We start from the raw sequence: 19,575 nt of genomic DNA on the forward strand, positions 1-19,575 counted from the left end.
GTTAAAATAATCAGAGGCATTTCTTTGGCAAATAATAAATAAGGTTAATTTAAACCCAAGTCCTTCTTTCGCAAATGATAAATAAAGCTAAAATAAACATAACTACTTTTAGTTATTCTGAAAACAAAGTCTATCTATACATAAATAACCTATTACGGCACTTAGTTAATTAAGCTATATAAATAACTGACGTAATTAACCAAATCGGCCACCTTCAAGTTGCATTCAAGTTGCGCAACAACTCCAAATAAGGCATCAATACGTGTGGCCAACCGCAGACTATATAAGCAGAGCAACTAGCGCCTGCCAAATTAGTGTGTTTTAAATGTTGCTGTGTAAGCCAGGGTTTAGGCTGTTGGTTCTGCTTTAGTACACTGTTTAGGAGCCCCAACTGCACTGTACTGTACTTGGATTTATCAATAAATGGATTTATGAACAACTTTGGACTGGTTTGAAGCTTGGTGGATGTATGTGTTTAGTCGGGAGTTAGACTATTTAGAAGACGCACAGACTTGTGTAAAGGAGTTCTTTAACTCCAACAGTAAACCTTGAGATAGAGAAGGCAAGTAGCCATCGAGACTCAGTCGGATCCCTTGGGGTGCGAGGCCGAGACGCAGTCGTACCCCTCGGTCACCCAGCGGGGACATACCCCGACAATGGGTAAACCGACATTATGAACTATGTCACTTTAATTCACGTGCAAAGGGAATCTATTGATGAATTTAAAACTTCACAATTGCCTTTTTATCCGAATGGATATTTGTATTTTCTAATTCAAACTCTACAGAGCTGGATCAACAACTCTATTTTAGGAATTTTCCGGTGGGTGATTTACCATCTTTTTAACAGTTTTCGAATACCCAACAAAACAAAGTTTAGGCCAACAGCCAACAAATTCTTGGTCACTACTTCAGCACAGATACAGTGACACTTTTTAATTGATTGTACATAATAAGAACACATACACAGCCGACAAAGCGTGAATTAATTGACACATTGACAAATAACTAGCATTAATATCTCAAGTTTGTTACCAGAAGAGGTGAAATACAACAATACATAGAAGGTATTCAAATATCTTCTATAGTTTATTATTGATGATCAATCAAACATGGATATCACAGTTCATATACTGTGAAAACAACAGTTTTTAATGCAAAAATAATTTTGATCAACTTAATAATGTTATCGAAAGTAATTCGGACATGTGGCTGACAAATTTCCCCAACACTTTTCCATTTCTTTTACAACAAGTTCATCAAGTGGTGGCTTGTTGGTGTAGGACAAGTTCTCATTCAAGTAAACAGCTGTGCTGGCACCTATGACCACACCATCACCTTTGCAGCTATCCAGTTTTGAGTGGTGGTAAAGCCATCTTTATTGTCAAAATAAATGTAATCAGAATATTCACCTTTAGGTTTACTGTTAAAACAAACCTGTATGCTGCTTCAGCCATTGGCACAGTTCCCAAACCATAAACTTTATCAAGTGTTGTTTTTATTTTTTCAAGATTCTCAAAATTTTTCTTTCTCCAATACCTGAACAGTATACGTTAATGTTGGGAACTTACTGATGAAATAACCAATCACACAACTGTTATGTGAAAAACATTCCCCTACTGAGATATGCAAAAGTCGAATTAACATATAAGCTGGCAGAATATTTTTATTCTTCTTAAACAAAACTAGTTGACATGTAAAAGTGGTGACTCTTACCCTCAAACTTACCTTTCTCTGTACAACTTTTGCCATTTGTTGTCACCGAAAAATCTTCCCGGTTCTGTTTTAGTCCAATCTTCAAACTTGTGTTTTCCACTTAAAAACCCACAAGCAAGGGGGTTGTACGCATAAAAGCGAATTCCATAATGTTCCAAGCAGGGAAAAAGCTCTTTTTCTACTTGTCTAGTTATGAAGTTGTACATACCTTTGCAATATAAAGGAACTGTAAACATGCATTTTGAAACACAAACATTTGTACAAATAACTATAAAATTACTTTCAAGTATTTTCTGCAAACTTAATCAGGATAATATAATGATTTGTTAAGTGAGAAATAGGATCAATAACAAAACTCTATATATACCATCTATATTAATTACCTTGATACACAGTTGGCAGAATCCAGTTCTTGGTTTTGCAAATAGTGTAAATCTGAAATAAATACTTTTTTAACTCTGCACAACATAAAAAACAAAGTTTTACATAAACATAAATTTGTATGTTGGTCATATATATGGCTACACGTTAAAACATTCGCCAGAGAGAACTAGTTCAACTCTCAGCCTTCCTAGTTGCTTTTAAGTTTTTATTTCAAGTTTTAAAAAGAATCTGATCAATTAGATTTTGTGCAAATACTATGCTGTTCTCTGTTGCATCAAATTTTTGCAAAAACATTCCCTTTACCTCTGCTACTTTCCAAGATGCATAGTTTGAAAGTCCAAACTCATTGAATTTTCCTTCCTGGTAAAGTTCATTAACGGCTTCAAGAGATTCAACAACAGGTGTTTGATGGTCAGGGGCGTGCAAGTAAAACACATCCACCTTCGAACACTGGTAAAGAAAACAAAATCAAATGTATTTTGCACAAAAAGCAACTGCACAGATGAACACAGAAAATGGGCAAAAAAAAATACAGGTTAACAAGTCAATAATACACAAACAAAAAGTTAAATTCAAATTAAATCTTAAGGCCTACTTGTAATCTTTCCAAACTCGTTTCCAGTTGTGACTTGATGCTTTTGGAGCTAAGAGTTTTACCATCCCAAGGGTTAGCTTTAGTTGCAATCTTTATATCTTTGTTATGAGATATTTCACATTTTCCAATGTATTCTTCCGATTTTCCACCACCATACATCCATGCTGTGTCCACTTCCACATTTCCTGAACTTGGAAATTTATGCTAATTAAATGTCTAGGGGGTATCCAAAACTCTTCTTAATTTGGGAAGTTTTATTACGTGCAGTTTATAAAAGCTTAAAGTACAAAATTAGTCTGTAATATATATTGCCAAATAAAATATGTGCTCAGCTCTTCTGGACTTTCAAGATGGTATGAGATATTCTACAGGCAGCTATAGGTTCATGGAGCATGGATAAGGTGTATAAAATTTTCGATCATGAATAAAGTGTTTGGCATCCAAAAAATAAGAAAATATTCTTTCTGAACAGATACTATAGTGGGTGAATTTGGAGACCAAAACACACCTGTAAAATGTAGTGATCATTTCTCTCGTACTTTCCGAACTAAGTCGAGTCCCAACATCACCACTGCCCAGAATAGTTCGAATTTTTGATTTCAACATTTTACACACATGCACACGATTTTGTGTTACTTGCTAAAGTTGCTGTTAAAGTATATTTCTGTTTTTGGTACTAATATTCCTTGACTAATATAATATTCCTATTTAGCATCAACCCAAAATTATCCCAAAAGGATCAACCACAGTGCTACACCCATTTTATTGAAGAAGGAATGTCAACCAATACATTTCCAGGCAATTTTAAACTGCAGTATTGTGACCAGTGCTAATGATCCGAACAGCATCAAAATCCGGTAAAATAGCCCTCGCCGTGACGCCGTCCCGGTAAAGAATTCGATGGTTGTTGTATCCCGAATAGTTATGAGAAACCCAAACTTAGTAAATTTATTCCCTTATTTACAAAACCTCACTTAAAAACAATAGTTGGCGCTCATGTAAAGTTAGTTGTGAAGTACGTTTGTGAACCTCACTTTTTTCTGTTTTAACGGCAAATGCCTTAGGTCAATAGACCCAGATTCCTGTTACCTTTTCCAGTAATATAATATTCTTAATCGTCCCTTCCGATAAAAAAATGGTTATTCTTTTAAACCTTATGAACCCAAACAGTGCATTACAGATTAGCAATGCATTGGAGTCTTGATCGTTGTATAGAATAAAACGGAATGAGCATAAGCAACAAACTGCTAATGCAGGCAGCCCAGAGCAGGGGAAACTATTTACGCTAGAACAGTGCTTCCCAACCTTTTTTGTCCTGTGCGCCCTTTTTGTCTATATTTAAATCTAATTCCCCCCTACAAATTTAGTTTGCTAAGATATCGTTTACATCAACATTTTAATGTAATTCTTAGAACAGAAATTAAACTAAGAGATTAATATTGTGACCATTCCCCCAACAAATTACAAAATTCCCCCCCTAGTGGGGAATTCCCTCCTGGTTGGAAACCACTGCGCTGGAACATGGGCTGGCACTTAACGGTTCACATGGGGAAACAGGGTCTGCGAACTCATCGGTTGCCGTCGTGGTAATGAAATAGCATTAATTTAGCTTCGATCAGAAATTTCTTTTCCTTTCAACCCTGCGCCACACCCATTGATACAAAGTCGGAACCATAAATACTCTCAATATTCCACTTCATGTCAACCAAGTAACCGATTGTGGCACTGCTTAAAATTTACGTTGTCAAAACTTTCAAAGAAAGCACATGTTCAGCGATTTTTCCTTTAAAACCAGATAGCAGCTTTGGTGTTGTGTTTCACAACCTTTGCACAACAACACATACGTGGCTGCCACTTCAAGTGTGAAGACCTCGGAGACTCTTCAGAGCTGGATCAGCAATTCTTTATTTAGGGGATTTTCGGGTGATTTACCATGCGTTGATGGCTTGCCGAATGCCGATGTTCATTAAATTTTTTCATTAAAATGAACATGCAAGGCGGAAATACAGATCCTAGTGCACAACTAAGAAATGTAAGTTGATTCTTAAAAACTGACTAGTTGTTAGTGTTTACAAAAATGTCAACAGAATCATAACCTTTGTACATGATCGGTGCAATTTAATTTGACAGGTAAAAGATTTTCTGTTAATCTACAATTCCTTGACAGAACATTGTTTCATGAAATGTATCTCAAACTTGAATTACCGCACGATGACTTCAACTGAGGTAATGCTAATGTAGCAATATTTGGAATTTTATTTTCTTGATAAAACAATTGCATTTTTAGCAATCTTGCATCATGAATTGTGCTGATGTTTTCACGAAAGGCAGCCAAAGATTCATGAGACAGTTTATGGAACACACACCAGAAATGGTCAGGAAGAAAAATGAAGAAGCTGAAAAGCAAGCACAGAAAATGGGAATGATGTTGGAAGCACCATCCAACCCGATCCCAGAACCTGATGTGGAACAAACTGTTTCCAAGGATCTAACTAAAGTCAGTGCTGCCATTCCTGAACAGAATTTGGCAGAAGTTTCTAATCCATCACCTGATCCTTGACAAAGCGACCTCAAATACTTTTGTTTGTATTTTGCAAACAAGTCTCTGATGTTTTTATCAAATATAGTTCGTTATCCATTCCAAGATTTTCTATTTTTGTTACCTGGTCGAAACAAAGTTTAGTTAAACTTCTGGCCAATAATTCCTAAAAATTTACATCACTAAACTCAAATGAAAATCTTATTTACAAACATTCAGTTAAACATATAATTCATTGCACTCGATAACAATACATATACAGGTTGCATAAACAATCAGTCAACACTTTACAATAGAATATGTTTAAAATAAATTTACTATTGCAACAATTCATGTTTTTGGCTGTTTTTTTTTGGACACAAACAACGCTGCAATTCAAAATTTCTTATGGGGGTGCTGATAGTATATGAAATTTACATACTATTGTAGCAATTTAAGTCTGACATAATGTGGACACCCATGGGCTGAAATTCCCCAACACTCATCCATTTGTGTAACGACACGCTCATCCAGTTTATCTTGCGATGTGTAGCCCAGGTTTTTCTTTAAATGTTCCATGGTGGAAGCTCCAATAATCACCCCATCACCCATCGTGGTGTCAAGTAAAGAATGGTGATACAACCATCTGGCAAAAGGATAAATTGCCTCATAAAGAATTACTCCATCTGATTTTATGTCATGAACATTTTGAATACATTTTTTCTTGTTCGATTTGACATGCTCCATATGTACAAAAAAGCCATAATATTGGAGAGCTGCAGACAGGGTGTATACACGCACTGTTTTGACCTGTAAGGTCTCATCAGTGCAGCTGTTGACTGTAGCACTGTGCTAGCTTTTTTCACTAGCGGGTCTGCAGCTCTTGACATGCTCTTATACTCATGTGAGTTCATGTCATCAAATCCAGTTTTCTGCAAGTGTTTTTTTTTGAGGCGCTGATGCATCTAGTAAGCAAATCATATAAACATATATACCTGTACGATGCTTCCGCAATGCAAACAGATCCTTTGCCATATATTTCATCCAATAAGTTTTGTATTTTTTCAATGCTTTCAAAGTTTTCCTTTTTCCAAAACCTGCCAATAATAATACGGACATTAATTTTGATAAATAAAGTTATAACTTTAACAATTGCTGGTGCACTTTTTTGGACAGATTAACTGTTAAAAAACTTACTTGCATGAGCTTTCGTGAACTTAATCTCACTTCACCAGGTGCTGCAAATCCAGCAATTATTAAAGTTATCGGCGTAAGACTGACACAACGTATTGAAGAAATAAAGTTATGCATTTATTGCTCTGCAATCAGCATAAATGATTAACCCCTACCAACCTGTCCCTGTATGCTTTAGCCCATGCTTGGCTCCCAAAAAATCTCCCCGGTTCTGTCTTTCCTGCATCCTCAAACTTGTGCTTTCCACTCAGTATACCCCCAGCCAGAGGGTTGTATGCATAAAATCGCATTCCAAAGTATCGCAAACAGGGAAAAAGCTCTTTTTCAACTTGCCTGGTCAGACAATTGTACATTCCTAGCAAGAAAGCAATGAATCAACTTGAAACTTTACAAAAACCTCACAGTGCAACTAAACATACCTTGATACACTGTTGGCAAAATCCATCCATTATTTTTGCAAATGGTGTATATCTGCAAATACAGTTTATAGACAATTAACAATAAACAGGTGTATTGTGACTATGGTAATTACCACTAATGCAAAAAGTTTTATAGTCAATATTTGTAAATCAAGCCATTACAACAGCAGTTTGTTTGTCAAGTTTATATGTATAATAATCCTACCTCTGCAACTTGCCATGACGCATAGTTTGAAAGTCCGAATTCTTCAAACTTTCCCTCTTGATGAAGTTTATCCACAGTTTCCAGGGTTTGAGTGATTGGCGTGGTTGGGTCAGGAGCATGGAGGTAAAATAGATCAACACATTCTATCTGTAACATATATGAATACATCATTCAAAATTATTACTTTAAAAAATTTCCTTTACCCCAAGTCTTTTCAGGCTTGTTTCCAGTTGGTTGCTTGCACTTTCAGGTGACAACGTCTTCTTGTCCCATGGGTTGGCTTTGGTTGCCACCTTCATTTTTAGATCATGGGTAACTTCAGATTTTCCCATGAATTCTTCAGTCTTGCCACCAGAATACATGAAGGCAGTGTCCAATTCAAGATTGCCAGAACTGATAAAAAAAATTGTTTAATAAGTTTAGGAACACAGACAACAGCCCAATCTTTCTTAATTTTTTATGGCAGATATTTATGCATTAAGATGTGACTGCACAATTACAACAAATTTATTTAGTTATAAATTTTCAAAATTCATAATGGGTCTAAAATAATCTATAGTTTTACAAAAGGTTTGCAGACTTGGCAGCCCAGGCATTGCAGACTAGCTGGATCAGCCACTTTTTCCTGACAAGTCAGAGCAAGATTTGAAAAATCAAGCTCCTGTTGAGGTTTGAACTCACAACCCTGGGCTAACCAGGCCCAACCGAGCTACAGGAGCTCAGTGGATTCACGGGGTATATTGTGGCCAAGGTACACTGGTGCGCAAGCGCACAACTTAGTTTTACAAAAAGCGATACCATCCACTTACTCCTGAAACTCCTTTAGCATGTTTTTACTCTGCTGCAAATCCAATCTCCGCCCCATTTCCATCGTTCCTAGTATAGTCTTCATTGTTGAACAGTTTCTTGACCCAAAGATTGTGCAAACCTCACTAAAGGTGCCCAAATGTGTTTTTTAAATTTAATATATTTACCAATCAGAGCAAATGTTAATAACAACTAAGTTTTAGTAATGTTCCGCAAACAATTTTTCAAACGTTTTTTACACAAAATATTCATCATTTTCCAGAAAGTCAAACTGGCATCGGTAACTGTCAACTCCTCAACAAAAATACATGCAAGTAAAACTGGAAAAAGAGTCGTTCACAATTGCCTCGCTTGCGTTATGCCAGTATTGTATTAATGCTAAACCCACTTTAAATTTCTTGTTTCTTTACTGCCGCAGAATCCGGTTTTGTTTCCAGACGTACAAGCGCTGCATGCTTACATGCGATTTAATCATCAAGAAGATCTACGATGATTCAACGAGCGCAACCTCCAGACTCATAAGATCCCGTCCTGGTCATCTCCGATCTCAGTATTCGGAAACCACCAGGTTCACTCGCATTGCGTTATCATGCAACGATACAATTGATATTATTTCCTAATATGCCTTACTCTGACAGGGGTGATATGTTTCTCTATTCTGCGCCATTGCGATCCAAAACTTATCGTGATGTGTGTTTGATCGTTAGAAGACACAGACATTTACATGTGCCAGACAAAACAGTCTGTTAATTATAACGAAAATCAATCTTCAAAGACAACCTGTTTGGTTTGCCACAACAGCTTTTTTAGTATAAAACGTAATTCAGGGGGCGATCGCCCTATTTCAACCGTTCCTGGATACACCCTTGTACAGAGACCTTTATAATGGGCTACTGTTTACGAGGCAAACGATGAAGGACATAATCGAATGCCAGGCACAATAAACGACTGCAAACACGAACCAACCATCTTGAGAAATTGAAGAAAAAAACAAGCTTGCGTTTGCGTGGTTCGGCTTGCAAAGAAATCAAGCGATGGAAATTGTACACAACACACAGCCTACAGGCGCTCTACGCGTTCTGGCATATTTTCTACACAAATGCGTAGACTCCAGGACCAGCAGGAAATATTTTTCAGCCGCAAAATCTTGCAATTTCCGGTGTAGATGTGTGAAGAATGACATCCCAGCAAATGATAATTTTTAATCGTCAGTGTGGCCCAGGAAGCAGAGAATAAATAAGCATGTTTCGGTACAAACAGGGTCGCCTGAACCGACAGTTCTTTTGAGTTTTCTTTTGATAATCCATTCAAATGGTTCACGTTTTATTGTTGATGCACGTTTAAGTTTTGTCCAAAATTGAATTGAAAAAAAATTGTTTTGTTTCATTCGTTCAAAAGTTAAACCTAAAATTGTCGTAAATCTGTCCGTGGCCTTTTGGGAAAGTAAATATGTCCGTGGCGTAGAACCGAACTTATCAGTACTTTGGGTGAGTAGTAGCTTTATGAACGTCAAGCGTGACTTGTTTTGGCCACAATTATTCAAACAATCCCACGGAAGACCCAAGAGGGCGGAAAAACACTACCTGTAACGGAAATCGTCAGTGTGACGATTTTGTGTAAATCTCGATCTAGATGTGGAAACAATTAAGAACTTGAATCCTTTGTTAATTGTGCGGCGAAAATAATTTCTAACCATGCACACGTGACAACAACAGCTATATGGACAACCCAAGAAATACACGGTTCAGAAAAAGTAACACAAGCGCGCAAAAAAAAACAGAAACTGAACTGTTTCCTGTCCAACATAGGACTTGCATTCAACTTTCTTTGTGCCTGAACACAACAGCACAACATCACGCCGGTGGAACTGTAGGCTGCAGGCCGCACACAGATTTTTTTTACGTACGAGTTGAGATTAATCAAATCATTCCCGGTTTTGTGATCCACTTTTCACACCGCAAGCTTACAAAAATTGAATAATTTAAAAGACAATACAGGATATTGGTCGGGCCTGCACCTTCCTTAACACCAGGGCTGTGATGTCGAAGCCGCAAAAAAATCCCCTATCGTCTTTGGATTAAGGCAAGATCAAATCCATTACAAAATTGCTTTAGTTGTAACTACAAACAATGACTCAGTTTCAAAATTAACATATGATGCATAACCGAACCACACAGGGATCAACTGAAAATTTATAATTAGTGCAACAAGGCATCTTGTACCGTTGGAAGCGCCTTTGAAAATATTCGGTTTGCCCAAACACTGTACACATTATGCGCCACATCCCAAAACTTTTACAATTTAGGAATTATCTGAAATAGTTTGGACACCCATGGGCTGAAATTCTCCAACACTCATCCATTTGTGTAACGACACGCTCATCCAGTTTATTTTTCGATGTGTAGTTGAGATTATTCCTGAAATGTTCCATGGTGGAAGCTCCAATAATCACTCCATCTCCCATTGTACTGTCCATTAAAGAATGGTGATACAACCATCTGACAATAAGGGTTTTATGTTATAAACATCTTGAATAACTTTTTCTTGACATGGAAACAAGAATCATCCAAGCTTTTATACCTACACCAATGCCTTTTCTTGGCAATTTTTGACATCACATTAATCATGAGGTCATTACATTGCCATGACAATTTTTCAGCGAGTAATTTTGATATGTAAAAGGTATTTTTGTGACAATCAGTTTCCTGGCAAGATTCTAAGCATGATAAATGATTTGAAATATTCATGGTCAAATGTTTTGGATTGCATGTTGCTTAGAAACTGATGCATAAACTATCAAAATCATTAAAAAATACCTGTAAGATGCTTCAGCAATGCTAACAGATCCTTTGCCATATATTTCATCCAACAAGATTTGTATTTTTTCAATGCTTTCAAAGTTTTCCTTCCTCCAAAACCTGTCAAGATCAATAAATAAATTAATCTAAGTTCTGCTTTCACAAAAATCCCATTTAATTAACCCCTACCGACCTGTCCCTGTACGCTTTAGCCCATGCTTGGCTCCCAAAAAATCTCCCCGGTTCTGTCTTTCCTGCATCCTCAAACTTGTGCTTTCCACTCAGTATACCTCCAGCCAGAGGGTTGTATGCATAAAATCGCATTCCAAAATATCGCAAACAGGGAAAAAGCTCTTTTTCAACTTGCCTGGTCAGACAATTGTACATTCCTAGCAAGAAAGCAAAAATGGATCAACTTAAAATTTTACAAAAACCTCATTAGAGGTTAGCAACAAGTCAAGAATAAGTTTTAAACAGCGAAGCATCCTTTTCTAAACATACCTTGATACACTGTTGGCAAAATCCATCCATTATTTTTGCAAATGGTGTATATCTGCAAATACAGTTTGTAGACAATTAACAATAAACAGGTGTATTGTGACTGTAGTAATTACCACGAATGCAAAAAGTTTTATTGTCAAATGTTTGTAAATCAAGCTATTACAACAGCAGTTTGTTTGTCAAGTTTATATGTATGATAATCCCACCTCTGCAACTTGCCATGACGCATAGTTCGAAAGTCCGAATTCTTTAAACTTTCCCTGTTGATGAAGTTTATTCACAGTTTCCAGGGTTTGAGTGATTGGCGTGGTTGGGTCGGGAGCATGAAGGTAAAAAAGATCAACACACTCCATCTGTAACATATATATTCATTTGAATACAACATGCAAATTTTGCAGGTCAGTCCAATGCAAAAAGGACAGTTTTTGGCCAGTCTAATTTAACATGATTTTCTCTTTTGTAATATTTTATTCTGTCAAAAACTTTTATGCAGCTACAGTGTTTCTAATCATCGAGGATTTTAACCAGTATCTGTATAGTAAATTAACACTTTTCCACTGGTTCGGAATTTACCAGACAAAGATTATTGAATTATTGTCTTCTGCAAAAAACAGAATACAAACCTTACGAAAGTAAGTATGATAAAACAAAATGCGCCATTTCTTTTACCCCAAGTCTTTTCAGGCTTGTTTCCAGTTGGTTTCTTACACTTTCAGGTGACAACGTCTTCTTGTCCCATGGGTTGGCTTTAGTTGCCACCTTCATTTTTAGATCATGGGTAATTTCAGATTTTCCCATGAATTCTTCAGTCTTGCCACCAGAATACATGAAAGCAGTGTCCAATTCAAGATTGCCAGAACTGATTGAAAAAAAAAAAACATGATTGTGCTGCAGTCAGTTGTGTAAATTGCTCATTGATTGTGTAAATTTATAAGCTGTAGTCAGTTGATTTTTTAGGTTTAGAAATGCAGACAACATTCCTATGTTTGTGAATATGAGTTTAAATTGTTTTCGAGCAGTGATATAATGTGTAGGTTTAATTTTACTGAGATATTTGTACTAAACTTTCTAGTTGTTCCTGTTTTCTGTAAGAATTTTATAAATGTAGATGCTACATATGTGGACAATAAACTTTAATGACAAAAAATGTACTTGGACATGTTAGTTTTACAAATAGAAACCGTCCACTTACTCCTGGAACTCCTTTAGCATGTTTTTACTCTGCTGCAAATCCAATCTCCGGCCCATTTCCATCGTTCCCAGTATAGTCTTCATTGTTGAAAAGTTTCTTGACCCAAAGATTGTGCAAACCTCACCAAAAATACCTAAAAAAAATTTATCCTTAGATATTGCCCTTTATTTGCACAAAATATATTCAGTGCAATAACAAGTTTAACTATGTTAAAAAATAATGTTAAGCAAACAGTTTGCCAAATGTTTGCAATATAATGAAATTGTTTGGGTTTTCACTAACTACAAGACCATGGTGGCTACACCCATAATAATTTAGAACTGTTTCTAATGTTAAACATGCTGGCCATTGCCCCTGAACTAAAAACTGCCCATCAGATCATTAGAAAGCATAAGCTGAAAACTACCTTATCTTGTTGGTGCTAAAGTTTGCTGAGTCAGCAGGTCTGTTAGCACCAATTGCAGCATGGCACTTCATTAAGTAAACATTACCCAATGTACACGAGTTAATTTAATGCAAGGCAATACAAGCTTAGGAAATGTATTTGTCCCTAGTATTTGCAAAAAACAAACAAATACAAACCCAAAGATCCCTTAAATTTATTCTTCACACTTTCACACCTGTAGCTACACTTCAGGAAATGTACAGCTACACGTGTCTGGGATACAACTCTTGCCATTCACAGCAGTTAATAAGTTGCAATTTCATCAAAACCCTCGTTTCGCAGAGAACCCGACAAGATAATAAACGGCGAAGAAGAAGCGTATTCAAATTCTCACGTCGCGGTTTGGAGGAAAGTTTAGACACGAATCGGATTTATTTCAGAACAATTCGAAATATTTTTGGTTTCAGGCAAAAACGCAATCAACAAAACGACTCTATTCGGCGTTTTGATGACTCAGGCAAAAAATGCGGTACTGCCGCCGCCGCCTGGGCCGTAAAAAAGTTTAGTTTTCGAATTAACTTACACGCAAGACTATTTTCTCTGAAAAATATAAGCAGTTATTCAAAAACACGACCTGCTTCTAACTGCCAGCAAACGCCTAAACAGTGATCAAAGTTTTAAACGTATTTTGCCAAAAAAAATTTCCGCTTAAACCTAGTCTTGATTTACAGTTCCTTCAACTCACACAGTATACAAAGCAACGTGTATTTGGGCAGGTAGACATGTCGAGCAGCACTTTCGGACACATGATACGGCAGGAATTACATGGTTCTTGTCACATACAATAATTAAGCACAAATTGCAATGAAGAAAAAAGCCCAAGTTATTAAACTACAAGAAACAAAGTGTGGTTGGTTTGGAAGTTTTGTCTGGCGGGAATGTAATACTGTCCAGTGGCCGTGTTTTTTTGTAAGCCTGTGTTAAGGCAAGTTTTGTTAGGGTAACTACATCATGCCTCCCATACCACCCATGCCTCCCATTCCACCCATACCACCACCAGCTGGCATTGGTGGATCATCCTTTGGCTCTTCTGTCACAACACATTCAGCAGTTGTAAGCAAAGAGGCAACACCAGATGCATCGAGAAGCGCTTGTTTCACAACCTTCGTTGGATCAATAATTCCAGCTTCAATCATGTTACAAAATTTGTCCTCTCTTGCATCATAACCATAGTCATTGTCTTTTTGAAGAAGTTTCTCTGCCACTAGTTGGCCTTCCATTCCTGCATTGTCAGCAATTTGCGAGCATGGGATTCGCAGAATTTTCTGGATAATGTCAACGCCGACTTGTTCATCTCTGAAAAAAGTTACGAAAGCATTTTTGAAGTTACGAAAACTGACAATGCTGAATTATACTTTTTATCAAACAACAAATGAGTTGTCTCTGTGATTGTGCTTTCGAACTCGTGGGAAATATCACAGGAAAAAATATTTACATATAAAATGCTAAAAATAATCCTAGTTTTAGCAGTTATTAAGCTTTTTGTTTTAGCACATGTGATAAATAATAGCATTTACAAGTAAATGGAAGATTTAAATAGTTTTAGAGTGCATTGCACAATGCTAAATAAATGGAGCAAAAAGTGGCTGAGAAAGCCTAGTTATTCAATTATTATGTAAAAAGTTACTTTGTGCTTCCTTTGAGGTTAGAAACAACATCATGGCACCGAAGGAGAGCGACACCACCTCCAGGAACAATACCCTCCTCAACGGCTGCTCTGGTGGCGTTCAAGGCATCTGTGACGCGATCTTTCTTCTCATTAACCTCAACTTCACTGCTGCCACCCACCTGAAAAAAGTACAAACCAATGAATTCACAGTCACAATCATTGAAAATAATGTATATTTGTAAGTAATATTTGCCAGCAGCCATATTTCAATGTAAGTAATTTCTGTACGACCATTAGAACAATAAACAGCGGGACAAATTTGTCACCTTTCACCCAGAGAACTGTTGGCAGAAAGCTTGAAATAACATATTTTTAAAACATGAAATCGTTAAAATAATTTTTCAGAAATAAGATCTTGGCTTACCTTAAGTACAGCAACTCCACTGGCAAGTTTTGCAAGACGTTCGTTAAGTTTTTCAGTTTCATAATCGCTAGTAGTTGCGTCCATTTGCTCATGAATCTGTGCAACCCTCCGTTCCACGTCTTCTTTCTTTCCCTTCCCTCTCAGCAGCAAACAATCATCTTTTGTGATGGTAATCTCTTCAACCTTTGGTTGGAAGTTCAGAGTTAATGTGTGCCCAATATGCATCAAGAAATAATGTACAACGAAAACAAATCAACAGAGTAATGTTAACAGCATAAAACACCAGAAATAACCTGTATAAACCTGCAATATACGCCCTATTGGGCACACTTATATTGATTTAAATTTGCACCTGTCCAAGGTCATGTAGCTGAACATCTTCAAGCTTCAGTTCTAATGCTTCTTCACCGAACACCAAACCCCCAGTTGCAACAGCCATGTCTTTAAGTTGGTGCTTTCGGTTGTCACCAAATCCTGTTAATAAAGTATGGGTTGGAATCTTCTTCTGTCAAATGGACTTAAGTTTCTACATGTTTACCTGGCGCCTTTACTGCAGCAATTTGCAGGCCCACTTTGAGCCTGTTAACAACCAGGGTGGTTAGAGCTTCACCATCAACATCTTCAGCAATAATTACAAGTGGTTTGCGTTGGGAGTTTGCAAGTTCCAATGCTGGCACAATGGACTAAAAAAAACAAGTAATTTCTTTACATTTGTCAACTAAACATTTTTCTTAATATTTTTTGGAGAAGATTTTCCTGCTTACCTGAACGGAACTGATTTTCTTTTCAGAAAGTAGGACATAGGCATCTTGAAATTCAACTTTTTGCCCTTTAGCAGTATTAATAAAATACGGTGAGATGTAGCCTCGATCAAACTTCATACCCTCAATAACTTCCAGTTCATCATGCAATGTTTTTCCATCTTTAACAGTGATAACCCCATTTCTGCCTACACGTTCCATGGCAGTCGATATAAGTTCGCCCACTTCTTTGTCCCCATTGGCTGAAATTGTCGCAACTTGCGCAATTTCTTCTGGTGTCGTGACTTGCTTGGACAACTTCTTCAGGTTATCCACTACAACCTGGACCGCTTTTTGAATTCCTTTTCTCATTTCAATGGGACTGGTACCTCTGGCAATTTTGTCACTTCCTTCTTTTGCAATAGCTCTTGCCAAAATTGTTGCTGTCGTTGTGCCATCACCAGCTTCTTCATTTGTGCTGTTGGCAACATCTTGTACGAGCTTGGCACCAATGTTCATGTACTTGTTTTTGAATTCAATCCCTTTTGCCACTGTAACTCCATCTTTGGTGACTTTAGGTGAGCCCCAAGCCTGCTCCAGAATGACATTTCTTCCCTTGGGACCCATTGTAATTGCTACTGCGTCAGCAAGCTTGTTGACTCCTGAAAAGTTTTCAAAAGTTATACACATGCGAGGATGAAAAAAAATTATATATACTTCATAGCAGGGGCCGCAAACTTCTCTAAAACCAAATTAAAACTTACTGAGTAACTTAAAAACACACTAAAAAAACTATGCTTTTGTTACAATTATGAAATGTTACCAAAGTAATGCACAATAGGAATAAACTGTAGTTGAAATTGTGTGCTTTAAAATGGTCTGAGATGTGCCACTGAAAGTTTTGTCAATTAACAATAATTTATGAAATGTTGCACTACACGTTGTAAGGTTGCAAGACCAGCTTACAAGAGAGCAATGGCTCCCAGTGATGAAACAATGGCAATAACTTTCCAAAAAAGGCTCTTACAGTATTTTCTCTGTATCACGAACAATTTAATCAGTTTCAAATAAAACAAATAACTCAAATGTAATTTGGAATTTTAGAATGCATCACTGGCTGCACAAGAACCGTTTCACGGCTGCACACGACCTGCATGTTTGTGAACTGTGGTTAATAGTTTATATACACACTTAGTTACAATTGAATTTCAAGTAAAAAAGTTTAGCAAATCCTTACCATCCAACATCTCGTCTCTTGCGTGCGTTCCAAATTTTAATTCTTTACTGGCGTATGCTCTGGATGCAATGATCCTTGACATAGGAACAGCATTAGCTTGCAAAACACGTGTTATTCTATGCATGGTTGCAAAATGATTTCCCAGTGGGCAGCGATTCTATAAATGAAGTCGGTTTGACCGTAACTAACGCCTGTAACAAAGCAGTAACAATATACACTTAAATGCTGGCATTTAACATACAGTGCAATTCAAAATTAGCAAAATGAAATCACAAACTGCAGTCTATCTTCCGAGTGTCAACGTCCACCGCACCGAACACGCGAGAACTTCTTTTACGACTGCGCGCACGTGTTGCCTTGAACGCATTCACGTGCGTCAGTGGAAATTGCTAGACTGTTTCGTCATCCAGAACGTGACGTCATTATCGCAGTTTTTTAAAATTTTGGTTAATTTTTATATTTTTTTATGATTTTCCAAAAATAATTTATAAACATGTTTCATAATAGCATGTTTTTATGAAAGTGTAAAGGCCCGTTTACACACGAACACAGTTTGGCACGGCACAGCACAGTCTGGCACACACGGTGTTTACACTACTGGAATAATCGAGCACGACAAGTGCAAGTGACAAGTTACGTTGATAATTTTTTAGGGATGTCACTCTTGCCTTGCATTTCTCTGCCTCGCCAGCGATATTATAAGTACAAATTGAAGTTGTTTCTACTGGCTGTAGATATTTATGAACAAAGGGGCATGTACTGTTTTACATAGTTAAGACATGTACTGTTTTACATAATTTTTTACGACGCAAGGTAACACTACAGTTTATTGAACCAAACACCACACATTATGAAAACAAAGATGGTATAATTGAACCAGGACAATGGTTTTCCACAGCAGCATCCCGCTGAGACGCCATTCCACATACCGCTTTGTAATGCAGCTATCGGCACCATTTCATACGCTCAAAACAATCGCTCACATGTCAAACGCGGTCACATCACACAACCACCACTAAAATAATATATGTCCTACATGTTTAGGCAGTCGCGCTGCACTTTCGCATCAATGTGTGCCGAAATGTGCCCAACTGTGCCCGAATTTATGCTCGTCGAGCAAAAGCGAGCACATCCTAGCACAGACCGGCACATCCAATCCCAGCACAACTCAGCACACGCGCACAATAAAACAAACACGGAATCGTCTGTAGTGTAAACGGGCCTTAACAGCACCTCTTTTCTTTAATCTCTTTGAGATTTTCCGTCACGCATGATTTCCAGCAGAACAACTGCGACTTTTTGCACGCAGAGAAATAGGAAAATATCGAATAATTTTAAATATTTTAACCGTTTTTAGAGTGTCGAAACGAATATATTATGCATGTTGAAGTTGATACCTTATGTAAAGTTATTAAAATGTATTGTGGAAACACGATTTTGGCCACCAAGGTAAATTAAAGTTGCCAACTTTTTACAATTTTATCCCAGGAGGAGTTCTACGGATGTGCGGATGTTGCCACAGGAACGGGACCAACTCTTGCTCCTCCAAACTGGATAAGTGAATTTCAATCAGTACAAACGCGGGTTGACACAAAAACTACGTTTTAATCCAGAACCCGCAATCGACTACGACCACTGAGGTAAATGAAGTTCCGGCGACCACCACAACCAGTACTACGACCAGTATATCTGTAAACGTCTTTGTTCGTTTTGTTTTTCACACGCTTTATTTCTTTTTGTATTTTCACTTCACCTTCACTTTTACTCACATGTTTTTCTTTGTTTACTTACACTCACCTTTTATAATATATTTGTAATTATTTCTATTTTACTCGTTTTTATACGCCCGAGCAGTCACGCTTGCGTGGCAAACGTGGACAGTGATAATTGGTGTAAGTGCTGGCGGCGAAAAGAATAAGCGAAAAGCTAGGCAGTTCTCTGGTGGTGGCGAATAGAAAGCTCTGTTTTTATTGTGGCGAGAAGTAATTGTTGTGAACGCTATATGTGCAGTGGAAAGTCCTTTTTGTATAAAAAACAACCGTTGTTTTATCCGTACTTTTACCATTTTACGCTTTTATACCTATTAGCGCTTCCATTTTATTACAAAACTAGCCACCTTGGTCGTGTGACTCCAGGTCTTGGCGATAGGCCGTTAGTGCGGAGTAACCTGGGCGTTAGCCGGTTTAGAGAGAAGCTAATTTCGGTTACATTTGGCGAGCACGCCAGGACTCTGCTATCGCTTATAAGGGGTCACACGGCTTTCAGAGAACTTAATGTCTTTTAATTTGTTTTTATCGCCACCGCGCTTTGTACCGGGACAAGATGTTGGCCAGTTTGTTTCCTTATTTGAATCGTACTGTGAGAGTGTGAAAGCTAGTGAGGAAGTTAAACGTCATCTTTTTTTGACATCAATTGATGATGACCTCCGCTGGCTAGTTCAGGGAAACGACAATAATGTTTTTCAACTGAAGTACGATGAGTTAATTAGCCGCGCCCTAAAGCAAGGTTCTGACCACTCGCGCCTCCATGAAACACGCGCAATGTTGTTTGGCCGGCGGCAGTTGCCACAGGAAAGCATTAAGGACTTTGTGTATGCTTTGAAAGCTCTTGGCGACAAGGCTTATCCTACGGAGGAGGCTGTTAAAAATGAGGTGTTATATTCATTACTCTTTGTTGGCATGTTGGACCAGCACATGGCCAGATCCCTGCCGCAACGGTTGGAATATAAACGGGACTTTTGGACGGCCGCTCAGATGGTCTTGTCCACGCATGTACCGGAAATGTCCCAGGTT

The 19,575-nt window shown here is 37.6% G+C and overlaps 5 protein-coding genes across 8 annotated transcripts; 1 reads left to right on the forward strand and 4 right to left on the reverse strand.

The window, feature by feature from the left end:
* Positions 1–936: 936 nt before the first annotated feature.
* LOC145894185 (aflatoxin B1 aldehyde reductase member 2-like) lies at positions 937–3,718 on the reverse strand. Its single transcript, XM_082982676.1, has 7 exons — positions 3,203–3,718; positions 2,695–2,884; positions 2,403–2,549; positions 2,099–2,150; positions 1,728–1,923; positions 1,437–1,538; positions 937–1,375 (listed from the first exon to the last, which is right to left on the reverse strand). Exons 1-7 carry the CDS (start codon positions 3,298–3,300, stop codon positions 1,186–1,188), a joined length of 975 nt encoding a protein of 324 aa, XP_082838802.1. The 5' UTR covers positions 3,301–3,718; the 3' UTR covers positions 937–1,185.
* An 878-nt stretch (positions 3,719–4,596) lies between these two features.
* On the forward strand, positions 4,597–5,254 carry LOC145896108 (mitochondrial import inner membrane translocase subunit Tim10 B-like). Its single transcript, XM_082984954.1, has 3 exons — positions 4,597–4,726; positions 4,825–4,920; positions 4,982–5,254. Exons 1-3 carry the CDS (start codon positions 4,679–4,681, stop codon positions 5,252–5,254), a joined length of 417 nt encoding a protein of 138 aa, XP_082841080.1. The 5' UTR covers positions 4,597–4,678.
* Positions 5,220–8,611, reverse strand: LOC145896107 (aflatoxin B1 aldehyde reductase member 2-like). Of its 3 annotated transcripts, XM_082984952.1 has the most exons (9): positions 8,226–8,611; positions 7,840–7,962; positions 7,234–7,423; positions 7,031–7,177; positions 6,826–6,877; positions 6,566–6,761; positions 6,208–6,309; positions 5,655–5,858; positions 5,220–5,357 (listed from the first exon to the last, which is right to left on the reverse strand). In XM_082984952.1, coding segments are annotated over exons 2-9 (975 nt in total). In that variant the 5' UTR covers positions 7,923–7,962; positions 8,226–8,611; the 3' UTR covers positions 5,220–5,356. The 3 variants fall into 3 exon arrangements, with proteins under 3 accessions (XP_082841078.1, XP_082841077.1, XP_082841079.1); XM_082984951.1 differs by lacking the exon at positions 5,220–5,357 and having other exon boundaries at positions 5,632–5,858; XM_082984953.1 differs by lacking the exons at positions 5,220–5,357; positions 5,655–5,858 and adding an exon at positions 5,978–6,144.
* Positions 8,612–9,258: 647 nt separating this feature from the next.
* LOC145896105 (aflatoxin B1 aldehyde reductase member 2-like) lies at positions 9,259–13,112 on the reverse strand. 2 transcript variants are annotated; one of them, XM_082984947.1, is made up of 8 exons: positions 12,911–13,112; positions 12,329–12,461; positions 11,806–11,995; positions 11,343–11,489; positions 11,137–11,188; positions 10,829–11,024; positions 10,654–10,755; positions 9,259–10,335 (listed from the first exon to the last, which is right to left on the reverse strand). In XM_082984947.1, exons 1-8 carry the CDS (start codon positions 13,005–13,007, stop codon positions 10,146–10,148), a joined length of 1,107 nt encoding a protein of 368 aa, XP_082841073.1. In that variant the 5' UTR covers positions 13,008–13,112; the 3' UTR covers positions 9,259–10,145. The 2 variants fall into 2 exon arrangements, with proteins under 2 accessions (XP_082841073.1, XP_082841074.1); XM_082984948.1 differs by having other exon boundaries at positions 12,949–12,972.
* Positions 13,113–13,458: 346 nt separating this feature from the next.
* LOC145893783 (60 kDa heat shock protein, mitochondrial-like) lies at positions 13,459–16,970 on the reverse strand. Its single transcript, XM_082982121.1, has 7 exons — positions 16,784–16,970; positions 15,571–16,208; positions 15,345–15,489; positions 15,159–15,280; positions 14,807–14,989; positions 14,401–14,561; positions 13,459–14,069 (listed from the first exon to the last, which is right to left on the reverse strand). Exons 1-7 carry the CDS (start codon positions 16,905–16,907, stop codon positions 13,718–13,720), a joined length of 1,725 nt encoding a protein of 574 aa, XP_082838247.1. The 5' UTR covers positions 16,908–16,970; the 3' UTR covers positions 13,459–13,717.
* Positions 16,971–19,575: the final 2,605 nt, after the last annotated feature.

Source organism: Ascidia mentula, chromosome 3, assembly GCF_947561715.1.
Source record: "Ascidia mentula chromosome 3, kaAscMent1.1, whole genome shotgun sequence".
In the NCBI taxonomy this organism is placed as follows: domain Eukaryota; kingdom Metazoa; phylum Chordata; class Ascidiacea; order Phlebobranchia; family Ascidiidae; genus Ascidia; species Ascidia mentula.